The following is a 12,198-nucleotide window of genomic DNA, read 5'->3' on the forward strand; positions in this document are numbered from 1 at the left end:
AAGGGACACTTCCCTCCCCACTTCAAGAAGTCTCTCCCCACCACCCCTCACATGCATGACCATGCTGGTGTTATTACGTGACATCAGGGTGGTTTCTGGCATTTTCTGGTGGGGTGCTTCCCTTCCAAAGTAGAAAGCTTGATCCTTCAAGTGACCCCATATAGAAGCAGAGCTCCAGAGAAAGCTTTGGAGAGAAGCAAAGACTCGAGGAATACAAATCTTACAAAGAAGGCTTTTAAAAACAATGCCAGTTTTAGCCCCACCCCATTTTGTACGGCTCTGAACGTCAAACCAGGCTATTGAAGAAAAAGAAAAGGCTCCCAGCAGCTGTGTAAAATGATGATTGATTGAGAATGGGTTCCTAGATCATCTGCTGCTTCCTACTTAATGAAGCATCTTACTGGTGCTGACAGTTCCCACTGGGTGAAAATGACATAATATAATTTTACCAGCAGGATGGTGTTTAGTTAAGTTATGCTGTAGGAATGCACGAAATGGTGGAGGAAACAGATGGAGAGGAGGCAGGGTTTGCCCTCATGTAGCCAAGGAGGAGGTGGCCTGCTTGTAAAGTCATCCCAAATTCCAAAAAGACCAATGACCTAAATGGAGTGACATCTTTCCCTCACAGCCTTCCCTGCTGAAGGACAACACCTGCTACAGCCCAACAGGAAAGAACACCTGCAGTGGGGTCAAAAATGATCCCTACACCTTGTAGGAATGGGGTGTATATCCCTAATACAATGTGGGAATACTCCAGAGCAATCATGACAAGGCAGGTAAAACTTCCATCCTCCTCAAGGACAGGGACACAAAGAGCCCTGCAGGGAAAGCAGGAGTGCACCAGAGCACTGGTGGATGTGTGGTGAAGCAGTTCTCTTATTCCCAGCAGCACTGGGAAGCAAACCAGAATCACAGGATATCCCGAGCTGGAAGGAACCCACACGGATCATCCAGGTCCAGCTCCTGGCCCTGCACAGGACAGCCCCAAGAATCAAACCATGTGCCCAAAAGCATTGTCCAAACACTTCTTGAAGTCTGGATATTTATGGGTTTTTTTAATATATAGTCTTAGACTATCTGCAGAGATTCTGTGAGTGAACAGCAGGCAAAGAAGAAACAAGAAACCAGAAAACATCCAGAATGTACAGCAAGTCAACCTCAGCTTTTGCTAAAGCACAAACCAAGGTGGGTCTCCTGGAAGAAAAGCCACCAGTCCCTGTTTATAGACAAGAACTTGAACAGCATGTCAAAGAGCAGCTCCTGCACTCCATCTGACCACAGGACACATGCAAAGTGACACAGCAGGCTAAAAAATGCTGCAGGCATTGTAATTTGTTTTCTTAGAGAAGCTCAGCTCGGATGAATTATGTGTTTTCCAGTGAGGTCATGCCTTTCACCTAATTTCCAGTTGGGACAAGTGGGGTGCAAAAGAAGGTCAAGAGATTTGCCCAAGGTTGCCCAGTGAGTCAGTGGCTCTCACGGGATCAGGGCTCAGGAAGTTCCCAGCTCAACATTCCTTGGGCTAATCACCAGCCCATACCTTCTGCATTAGCCTCCTGCTCTCCCCTTTGCTAAACAAAGATTGCATGTGGGAACTCTGTCAAAATAAAACCATTTCTTCTGGCATGGGCTGTTTTTCTAACTCCTGTGAGTGTGTGACTCCTTCTTAAAAACTTCATGCTGGTATCACTCAGGAATCCTCTTGAAGTCATGATGGACCTTAGCAATAACAATTAATAAAGCTGTTGCTTTTTTTTTATAAAACAGAAGGTATTTCAATTACACAAGCTTACAAAAAATTGCATAAAATATAAAACTGCCCATTCCTCTTCTTTTTTATTCTTGAGCTTTCCTTCCAGTTTTCTTTTCTTTGACTGCTATCAGTCACTTATGAAAGAAAAAGGAATTAAAATCACTCTCTCTTTTAAATCTCCTGCCCAGAGGCAGTTTTTAATATTTCTGGCTTAAAAGAGTTCTTCAGACTCAATGAAACAATAGTCTGGAGTGCAGCTTCTTCTCAGGAGCAGACATTAAAAAAAAAAGGTCCTAATCAGACATTCAGCCACCAGAGCTGCAGACTTTACACAAAACAAACCTGTGCTGAGCTGGCTTTTTGTAACAGACTTGTGAGAGATCACAAACACATCACCCCTGTCAGACAGGAAATTCCCAGGCAAGGTTCTGCCCAGGCAATGTGGGCCAGGCAGTCACAGACCCCTGTGTCCCACACAGACTTAGATAACCATTAACAAGGTGTGGCCTTGGAGGTCTACACAACATCTGCTGCACTAATTAAAGGGGCACGTAGAAGGGAAACATTCTTTTTAATGAAGACGTGGGAGATGGTGACACCTATTTCCCACCTGTTCAACTCAGAGTAACTTGGAAAGAACATAATTCACAGCAGCTCATGGTAGATCAATGAACTCTGTGGGAGAACACAGTGCAAGAATATTGAAAATTGCATTGTCCACTGCCTGTTTATTGGGCCTTGCTCTCTGTACTACAAGTGCCTTCCCCACAAAAACTACATTATTGTATTGGTATTATCTACCTGCCAAGGACGAAAGCAATCCCTACTTTCCCTGCAGTCTGGAAGGCTGGAGGCTCAGGATGAACAATGAACTTCTTTTAGGATCACAGAATCAGAGATCACTTAGGTTGGAAAAGACTTTTAAGACCATTGAGTACAGCCACAAATCTAACACTGCCAAATCCACCACTAAACCATGTCCTTAACATATATCTTGATAATGACTGCTGTGAAATATTAGGCAAAACACAGAGTTTTACAGTTGGCTTTAAGCACCATGTCTGCTGCAGGTGGAACAATGATATATTTTGTATGACATTACAAGTTAACAAAGATATTGCTGGGCAAGAATTTTTATTCAAGATTTTAACCAGCAACCTTTTAGACAGCTGATTTTTGAGGCAGCAATTTAATTCTCTGCCCCACCTTCACCTCTTGTGAAGGCTTAGCTTTGTCTGCCCATCTTTCCTCTTAATCAAAAGGGGTATGTTCATGAAGACTTAATTCAAGAGCTTTTGCAAGCAGAAGTTAAGACAGAACTTTGAAAAAGGTTCAAAGAGGAAGAATCAAGCAATTTTCCTGATGTGTCAGCAGAGAAGACTTGGATGAGCGTACTCTCTGGGTTTTTTTGTTGTTTTAAGAAAGCAAATCTGCCTAATTACGATTACCTGGATATTTGCCTTAACTTCATCTGTCATGAAGGGAACATAATATGAGACTCAGACAACCTCCACTGTTTTTTTCACGTGGCTGTGAGACTCTGTGCCCTTGGCAATGCATCCCCCTTGAAATGAAAGGCTACAGAAGATTTGTAGCTGTCAGGTCTGAAGCTTGTCTTTATCTGCTTTATCTTGACAGCCTCGAAATCAAAGGGCTGCATGTTCAGCAGTGGGAAAGAAAAGACTGCTGTATTTAGTTACTTTTGAGTGTACACAAAATGAGCACATGTGGTACAACAAGGAGGAGTATTTTTTGACTCTTCTGTGGACATCAAAAGAAAGACTCCTTTAAGTATCACACACATTATTCTCAGTTTCATTTGTTACTGAAGAAGGGTTGGAATCATAGTTTGCTGTAAGCTGGACATGGCCTTCTTTCCACAGTGGCCTGCAGCTCAAACACAGAATAAATAGCTTCAATCCACTCAGAATTCATGGTACTTTGATGTATTTCAGTGAACTGCACAGGTAGAGATGGCAAGAGCAATACCTCACTTCTAAAATGGCTTTTTTACAGAAAATGATGCTTTCTAATAGATTTTGCTGATGGTGCTTGTGACACTTGTGTCCGCAGTGGTGGTAGAGGCCACAGAATGATGACAGGCTGAAGATTTGGTATCAAACTTGCTATTTATTATATGAAGAAAATTCTTGCCTGTGAGGCTGGTGAGACTCAGGCACAGAGAAGCTGTGGCTTCCCCATTCCTGAAGAGTTCAAGGCCAGGTTGGAGCAAACTGGTCTAGTGGAAGGTGTCCCTGCCCATGGCAGGGGTTGGAACTGGATCATTCTGAAGGCCCCTTACAACCCAAACCATTCCCTAATTTTCTAGCTTTAGTTTCTGTGCAGTCCCTTGATTTCAGGCATTACACAGCCCAGCTGTGGAGGATGTTGTGATAACTCCTCATAACCACAGAAAGTGATGCAGAGCAGAGACCTTGAAAAGGCATCCTGTGCATCCCTCTGCCCTGGGGTAGGATCAGCAGCCCTTGAGCCACAGCTGCTTTGGCCAGCTGGCTCCTGTGAACCTCCAGAAACTGAGCCTCCCCAAGCACTTCAGTCCTGCCCTCAACTGTCCTGCTTAGATGGTTTTGGCTAATGCTTAAAGCAAATCTCCCCTGCTGCAATTTCAGGCCATTACCCCTTGTGCTGTCCCAGGTGGACATGGGGAATGATTTATTATGCAAATTTTTGCAGCGATTTTTTTAAACTTATTTGAAGGCTGCTTTTAACCCATCCTTTGACCGTCCCTCCTCTACAGTTACATGTGAAAGATAAAAGAAAACTAATGAACAAAGGTTTAATTAGTTCCACGTAGCAATGCTAAAGCTATAGCCTAAAAATAAAACACTTGGAAAGAACATCAGTAAACCATATTACTCAGGAGGACAGAAGGAGTAACTGCATGCCAGAGTGTTTGTGTAACAGAGGAGTAGGAACATTGCAAAAGGTCAAATGAACATTATCACTGACAAAAAAGTCTGTATTGCCTCTTTTGAAAAAGTAAGTTTCTCAAGATTGATGAAAAGAACAAAGATAGATATAATTTAAGCTGTTAGAGCCATGTAACTCCCACTGAGCTGAACTGGAGCTTTGCCTGCTTGAAGGCTGTAGAAAGGATGCTTTTGTATTTAAGGACTAGATCAAAACTCAAGAGACTCTAGATCAAAACTCAAGTTTAATTCTTGGCTTTCCCTGAGACTCCCTTTGCGATTTGGGGAAATTTCCTATTGATAAAACAAGCAGTAGCTTCACTTATGTGCCCTGGAACTCTTCTCATTTTGCTTTTGTAGATGGTAAACTGTTTAGGGTGGTGGGATGTCTCTGCCAAGGCATGTGGGACTCCAGCAGGAACTTCTGACCATGACTGCACCTCAAAACACAACACCAGGCTGCTAAACATGGATATAACCCATCACAAAATATGTTAAATTTAATTCAAACTGATTGACTGGGCCTGTTGCTGATGCTGGATCTGCACAAGATGCACAGGTTGGCTTTTACTTTTTACACTGCCAAAGCAACATATCTCTGACCAAAAGTCAGAGCTAAAAATCCGTTAGAGTGAGAATTTTGTTATTTTTGTTTCCTGATGGTTATTTTATTAAGGGATATAAGGAGAAGCAATATAGTGCTCACCCACGGAAAACAGAAAATAACTGTTGAGATTATGAGCAATCAGAGGTTCTTTAATATTCTCCTCCACATGTCCCCAAGAGGCAGGGAAGTGCATGAAGTAAGGAAACATCATTTTTTACGGACAACAGGCTGCTGATAACAAAGGCTTGGAGAATGTCTACATACTGTGCCTGAGCTCAGGCAGCTCTGCAGAGCTGTGGAGGTGTAGCTGAAGGAGCTGCTAGAAGTAAAAAAAGTCTTCCATATGCCACAACATGGGGATGAACTGATGATTTCAGGCAAGAGTCCAGGGGGTTATTTTTGAGAAAATGAAGCTAGTGCAGTCCCAACTGATAGCAGCATGTCCCCTGCTAGAAAATAACCAGATATGGATTCACTGTAAGTGGCTGGATGTCTAAGCTTTATGGTATTAGCACTGCTCCCCTGTATTCTGAGGAGAAACATTCAAAGTTACAAGGTTTCTTTCTGGTTGGCTTTTTTTGTTTGGCTGGTTGTGGGGTTTTTTGGTTTTTTTGGGGTTTTTTTTGTTCCACTATCCTAACTTTTTTTTCCATTTGACATTGGAGACAAGCTATTACTGATTTTCCTACATACAAGTAGGACACAATTTAGGTCCTACCTTATCAAACTTTATATAAAGATTGAAAGAAAGAAAATCCACCTCTTCTTGCCAGCTAACCAGGTGTACCAAGAATTTGGCTGCATCTACTCCTTTCTGTGCTCTCTTTTACAGGCCTGTGGAGGTTTTGCCTGCTGCTGCTCATTCACTCTCTCCCCCTCAAAATCCTCTGGTCAAAACCCATCTATTTTATCTCAAAGCAACAAAACAAACATCCCACAGGTGATGTGGCAGAAAGCCTGGCAACAGAAGCAGCAGGTTTATTCTGCAGCAAGCTGCTTTTTGGCTTCCTGTGCACCAATCCAACCTGAGCCTGTGGGCTGTGCCTCCTCCTGTCGGGTTGAGCTGCAGTTCAATTTATTTTGGTTGCCTTCCAGAGAAAGCATCTGAGCCTGGAAAATGCTCTTGGATCCTTCAGGGGAGAAACAAGAGCATTCAGACCCCCTTGAGAGTCACAGTGTGGACGCTCTGAGGATCAAGTCCACATTAATGATGCTGCATCTGCTCCCCAAGCAAAGGCAGCAAGGTTTTCTAACTAACTCCAGAGTGACTCTGATTCACTCAGAGGCTCACCTTGACCTTCCTACTGACAGAAAAGAACATCTCAGGCTCAGAGCATCCCCTCTGACTGAATAACTCAGCCAGTGTAAAATTAAAGCTACACCCTGCCCACAGGACAGGGGGAACTTGGAGATTTCTGGGTTGCAGGAAGAAACCTGGTCTCCAAATAAAATAAAGCAAGGTTTTCCCCAAAGTGCTTAACTAAAGGGTATCCATGCCACAGTTTTATTTTTCATCCTTTCTTGACCTTTGATTTAATTTAAGTACTCAAGCAATTTTAGCTGTTTTCTTCTCAGCTTCTCCCACTTCAGGCCACACACACAAAGATCATTCTGTGACTTGACACCCCTCCTTTCTTAAAAACTTCTGGTAAGGAGGGGAAAAAGAAAGGATGTTATTTTAAACAGCCTCAAACTAGAGGGTTTATGTCCATTAGGGTTCTTATTTATTCATTTCAATTCATGCCTTTTTTACATTGAAAATTATAGTTTTTACAGATTCCTGTAAATGTCTAGGTATGAAAATGGCCTTTCTCCAAAATGTGCTTCTAGATCACTAAAAATAATTCACTTTTGCTTATATTTTCTCTGTGTGGAACTCAAGGTAACAATGTGAATGTTTGCTGCTCATCCCTATCTTTATTGATCTGCATTCTTTCATTTTTAATCTACCTATAAATGTATTTATTGCTGATAAAATAGCAGAAATGACATTGCTCTCCTCTTCACACACCAGATACACCAACAGTGGCACCTCAAGAAGTTTCCTCACCCAACCCTGCCCACTGACCCTCAGCAGAGGCACCACTTCTGGGTGCAAAGGGCCTCAAGCAGTGTCCCCAGCACTCTGGGGAGACTAAGTAGATAGATTTAGTTTCAGACTAAGTTCCAATCTATCTCCTCCTCCCAGCTCCAACCCAGGTTGGTGATGGCTCATTCACAGCACCTACGTCCACATCCCACGTGAATCTGTGTTACATGCAGCTCTCTCCAAATGCACTGAATTGGTGACTGCAGAGGACTTTTTCTTTTATCATTATATGACTGTTTATTAAAATAAAATTTCTGTTTTGGGGACTCATTCTGCCACAGTATTTCCTGCTATCATGCAATCATGATCCCTTCTGCAGCTGCTACTGATGTAACTCCTCTGCAGAGCCACAGAAGCAGCAGGATTAGGATCACTCATCACGGAAGAGTCAGGTCACTTTCCATCCTTGGTGACCTCTGTTTCCTGAGCCATATGTATATATAAGGCACTCAAATCTCAGGCTCTACCTGCAAGCTCCTTGAAAATGGAACCACTGCAATGATACTCCCAAAGCAAACTTTACTTTGGTTTGGCACAAGGTATAAGGCAATTCAGCAACTGGCTCTCTCTGAAAGTTCTCCTTTCCTTGTTATTTCCTTCCAAGAATATTAAAAAAAAAAAAATAAAAGGAAAAAAAAGAACATTCTCCACTTTTAAATTGCTCTTCATCCCCCAAAGTGAACAGCCCTTATAGAAAATGTATTTCCATTGAACACAGTTCACAAAACAACAGTGAACATGAAACATGATCAAGATGGCAGCAGCCTCTCTGAAGGGATATAGCATGACAGATATAATATCCCAGAACACAAACTTTCTTCTGTCACTAATTCTATCTTAAGTCCTTCTGAAGCATACATGCAAGGCTCCTAATTTAATCCCTGTCCACTGAGATGGAAACTGAAACAAAGCTATACAGATTTTTTGACCAAACTGTTATCACCTAAATACTATTTCACTTATTACAGGATTCATAAAGGTGGAATTTCCATACATTTAGGAAAATATTAGAATTATGTTGGGTTTTTGCCACTAAAGCCTTTCTCTGCAGGTATCACAAGAAGAAAAGCTTCCTAACAGTAGCACGTGCAATGAGTTGAAAAATGTGAGTTATTTTCCAATAAATAAATGCATGCAAATCACAACAGATGGGCCAAAAGCTTTCTCAGAAGAGCCATGCATTGACATCTTTGGGCAGTAGCAGCAGCCTTTGAATTTTCACTTCAACTGCTGCTTAGAAAGGCCACTGTCAGGGAGGAAACACCTACTGTGCGCCTTCCCCTGCCTTCTGATCCCTTATTAGTTAACCCTGAAGTGCATATGTACACAGCCCTAATCCCCAGGCGGGGCTCCGGGCCGGGGGAAATCTGGAATTAATTGCGGGGTATTTTGGTTCCTAATGCAGCTGTTGGGAGTGTTTGGCTTGGCAAGGGAACAGAAAAGGCACCGCATACCAATTTCGTGAGCCACCGTAAAAGCTGCGTGGAGCCCGTCGTCTTCAATCACCGCGCAGCTGCGCTCGGGGGAGCAGATGGTCCCAACGTCTGCCATTCCCAGCGTATCACAGGAATGATGCCCACATAAATCCTGCCCAGCAAGGGGAAAAAAAATTTAGAAAAGAAATCGTTAGATTTTTACACCCAGCGGTAACAACCGGTTAAAGTTGCCGTCACTGACAGAAGGACCTGGATGAGAATATCAATGTAAGGTTCCAGCTAAAGATGTTAAAAGCACAGCAAACCAGTCCCTGGTAAGGGCAGTGGGAATATTTCAAGGACTTTAACAGGATTTGGATATGTTCTGCAGCTAATTGTTGTTAGTTAGATTTGTATTTCTGTGATGCTCACACTTGCATTGAAGTAGGTACTCAAAATACGCTGTGGAAGCATTTCCTCTTTGACAATAAAAATATAAAATTCTCTTTATTTACACTGACAGAAAGCTCAACTTCTTGATCACTCCTTTCTTTTCTAAAGCATATCTTATACCTGCACTTAAAAGAAATGAGATTGTTACATGTGAAACCTCATTTCACATCTGTCAAGTATTAATTAATATTTCACGCAATATACCAAGTATTCAAGCAATTCTCAAAGACTGCTGAGAGCCAGTGATACGACAAAGCTGTTGGCAAAATCCCAACAACTTAACTACATCTCCCACAAGTAGGTATCTGGCGTCTCCAAAAACCATGCAGGTAGCATCAGGTCTTTTCTTTCGACTTTGGTCACACATCGTGTTTTTATCACCAGTTGTAACTTTTCCATGCTTCTGCTGGAGCAGAGAGAAGAATACTATCTGAATGTACATGTATATATACATATTTTGGATGAGAATCAGAAGTAGGGGCCATGCTATTTGGAACACTCCAACATTTCACTGTGGTTGAATGAAATTGACATTTTCAATGCATGACAAATGTTATCATCAAAGAGCACTTTTCCCCCTTCATTTTAAAGATTCTCTTCTTCCCTTCAGATCTCTTTCTATAAGGACTTTCTTTCAGGAAGCCTTTCATAATTAATCCATCTGAATAAGAGACACCTTGTAGGAGGCTTCAAATCAGCAGTGTTCACTGATTATGACAGGTTAAGCAAACTTGGAAATGCACATGATTCAAATCCCACTGAAGTCAAAGAAAAACACACTGAGTTCATAGATACTGTGACAGAGCACCTTTTTACAAACACACACAGAGAAAAGGGGTTTTTTTCCCAACAAAGACATTTTTCAAGCTAAAAATACAAAGCAATATCACATATATAGCAGTTCTGGCTTCCAGGTGTCTGGGAACTCTTTTTGCTAAATTTTCTCCTGTTACTACTTAATACCAAGATTTAAATGCTGCAGTACCAATGACCAAAACAGCCTGGCAAGAAGAGACAGAACGCAGTTGAAAAGTATTTCAATTTACAAATTTTCATAGGTGTAATCCATGGTTTAAGGAAAACTTCAATTCTGTAGCAATGCAGATAATACACAGTTAATTTTCTCCCTAACTCCCCAGCGGCCCAGACTTTGCCTCTGGCTCTGCATGGGTAATGGGAAGGTATGGGATGGACACTTTGAAGCACTTTAAAAGAAATTCAAAAGTTTTCCAGTTGTATTTAGGCAAATAAACTTTGCATCATTTTCAGCAGCTCTCAACCAGTGTTGGGAGAGGCCTCAAGTGAGGTCATGATAGTCTGATGTCAAATATCTGGGGCATATTCAACAAAGAAGACCCAATCCTTAAACTCCTATTGCTTTTGTTTGGGTTCATATCCAATTAACCCTTCACACTGAACTTGGTCCTTCTCACTCTCCACAGCTCCCTGACAGGAGGGTGCAGCCAGCTGGGGTTGGGCTCTGCTCCCCTGCAACTACCCATGGGACAAGAAGACACAGTCCTAAGCTGGATGTTTAGGTTGGGCATTAGGAAGAGAGGGTGAGTAGATATTTGCTGGGGCTGCCCAGGCAGGTTTGGAGTCCCCATCCCTGGAGGTGTCCAAGGAATGCCTGCATGTGGCACTCAGTGCCGTGGGCTAGCACAGGGTGGTGTTGGGTCATAGGCTGGACTCAGTGACCTCAGAGGTCTTTTCCAACCCAACTGATTCTGTGATTCTGTGACAGTGCAACTGGACCTGAATCCACACAAGCTGTTGAACTGAAATTCTTACACAAGTACCAAAAAGCACACAAATCAAACAGAAAGCAGCTTGCTGAGGAGGACTAGACTACTCTCAGGTTGGCAGTGCCAAAAGAGTATAAACAGCATTAATTCAAGCTTTACTTCTGCATGCAGATTCTATGTAACTTGATCTTCTCTTGTATTTGGTTGTCATTATTGCATAGATTCTGACATCAGTGCTGCTCCCATTGTGGGCACAACTGTATCAGCACACAGATGCCTCATGCCAGTCAGGATTAACTCCCATTTGCACACCAGAAGGAGCTATGCTGGGAATTCATATCAGTGGCACAACCAGACCTCACAATGATTCACTGGAGTTCATGACATAAATATTACACAAAAAAAAAAAAAAAAAAAAAAAAAGAAAAAATTCTGAGCAGGCAATCTCATAAAGGTCCTTAGAGTACTTCTGATGGGATGTGTGGAGCATGGAACATTATGACAGAGATGTTACCTGTTACCTCAATCCCATGCGAGCATTTCAAAAGCAGTGCACAGGATTGCATTACAAGGACTTCCCTAGGCATTAGGGCTGTATCAGAGGCTGGTCCTAGGAAATCCCACAGCAGGACAGACATGATTCTGCAAACTGCCTGTTTGTAAAGTTACCTAGCTCCTTCAACTCCCTGTGGACAGCTGGAAAACAGGTGTCCTCAGAGAGTGTGGGACCCAAAAATGAGGAGAGTGACCACCCTGGGGTCAGAAAGTGGGGGGCAGCAATACAGCAAAGCCCTGGTCCCTCAGTAGCCCCATGGCCACCACCTTGTGGCCTCCCAGCAATCAGTGTGGGAGTCCTGCAGCCACCTCCAAATCCCAGCTGGGAAGCAGCAGAGGGGGCTTGTAAAGGATTCTGGAAACAAGGACAGGAAATATTTTCTGGCATTAGCTCCTCTGTAAGAAGCTGTGAAGGGGATGTCTGTGGGCTGCCCATCTGCTGCTCGAGCAGGGCATGTCATGGCTGTGCTTTGAGCAGAGCATGGATTGAGCAGCCTGGTTTCCCCTGCCAACTCCAGCCCTCAGGGACTGCCCGAGGATGCTCTTTTGCAGCTAAGGCTGACATTGTCAACAATCATTGAGGCAGATTACTGAGGGCTCAGCTCCACTGTGTAGTCATTGCCTCATTCATTCTTTCTTTCTCTTGCCTCT

The 12,198-nt window shown here is 42.8% G+C and overlaps 1 protein-coding gene across 2 annotated transcripts in view; it reads right to left on the reverse strand.

Annotated features, from left to right (window-relative positions):
* The window catches only part of ADAMTS5 (ADAM metallopeptidase with thrombospondin type 1 motif 5), a 101,983-nt gene that overhangs the window by 35,369 nt on the left and 54,416 nt on the right, over positions 1 to 12,198 (reverse strand). For both annotated transcript variants that reach the window (XM_085078163.1, XM_085078157.1), the window contains exon 4: positions 8,834 to 8,966. In XM_085078163.1, the coding sequence (XP_084934289.1) occupies positions 8,834 to 8,966 (133 nt within the window). The remainder of the gene's footprint in view (positions 1 to 8,833; positions 8,967 to 12,198) is intronic.

Source organism: Lichenostomus cassidix, chromosome 1 (genome assembly GCF_008360975.1).
Source record: "Lichenostomus cassidix isolate B80296 chromosome 1, HeHo_3.0, whole genome shotgun sequence".
NCBI lineage: Eukaryota > Metazoa > Chordata > Aves > Passeriformes > Meliphagidae > Lichenostomus > Lichenostomus cassidix.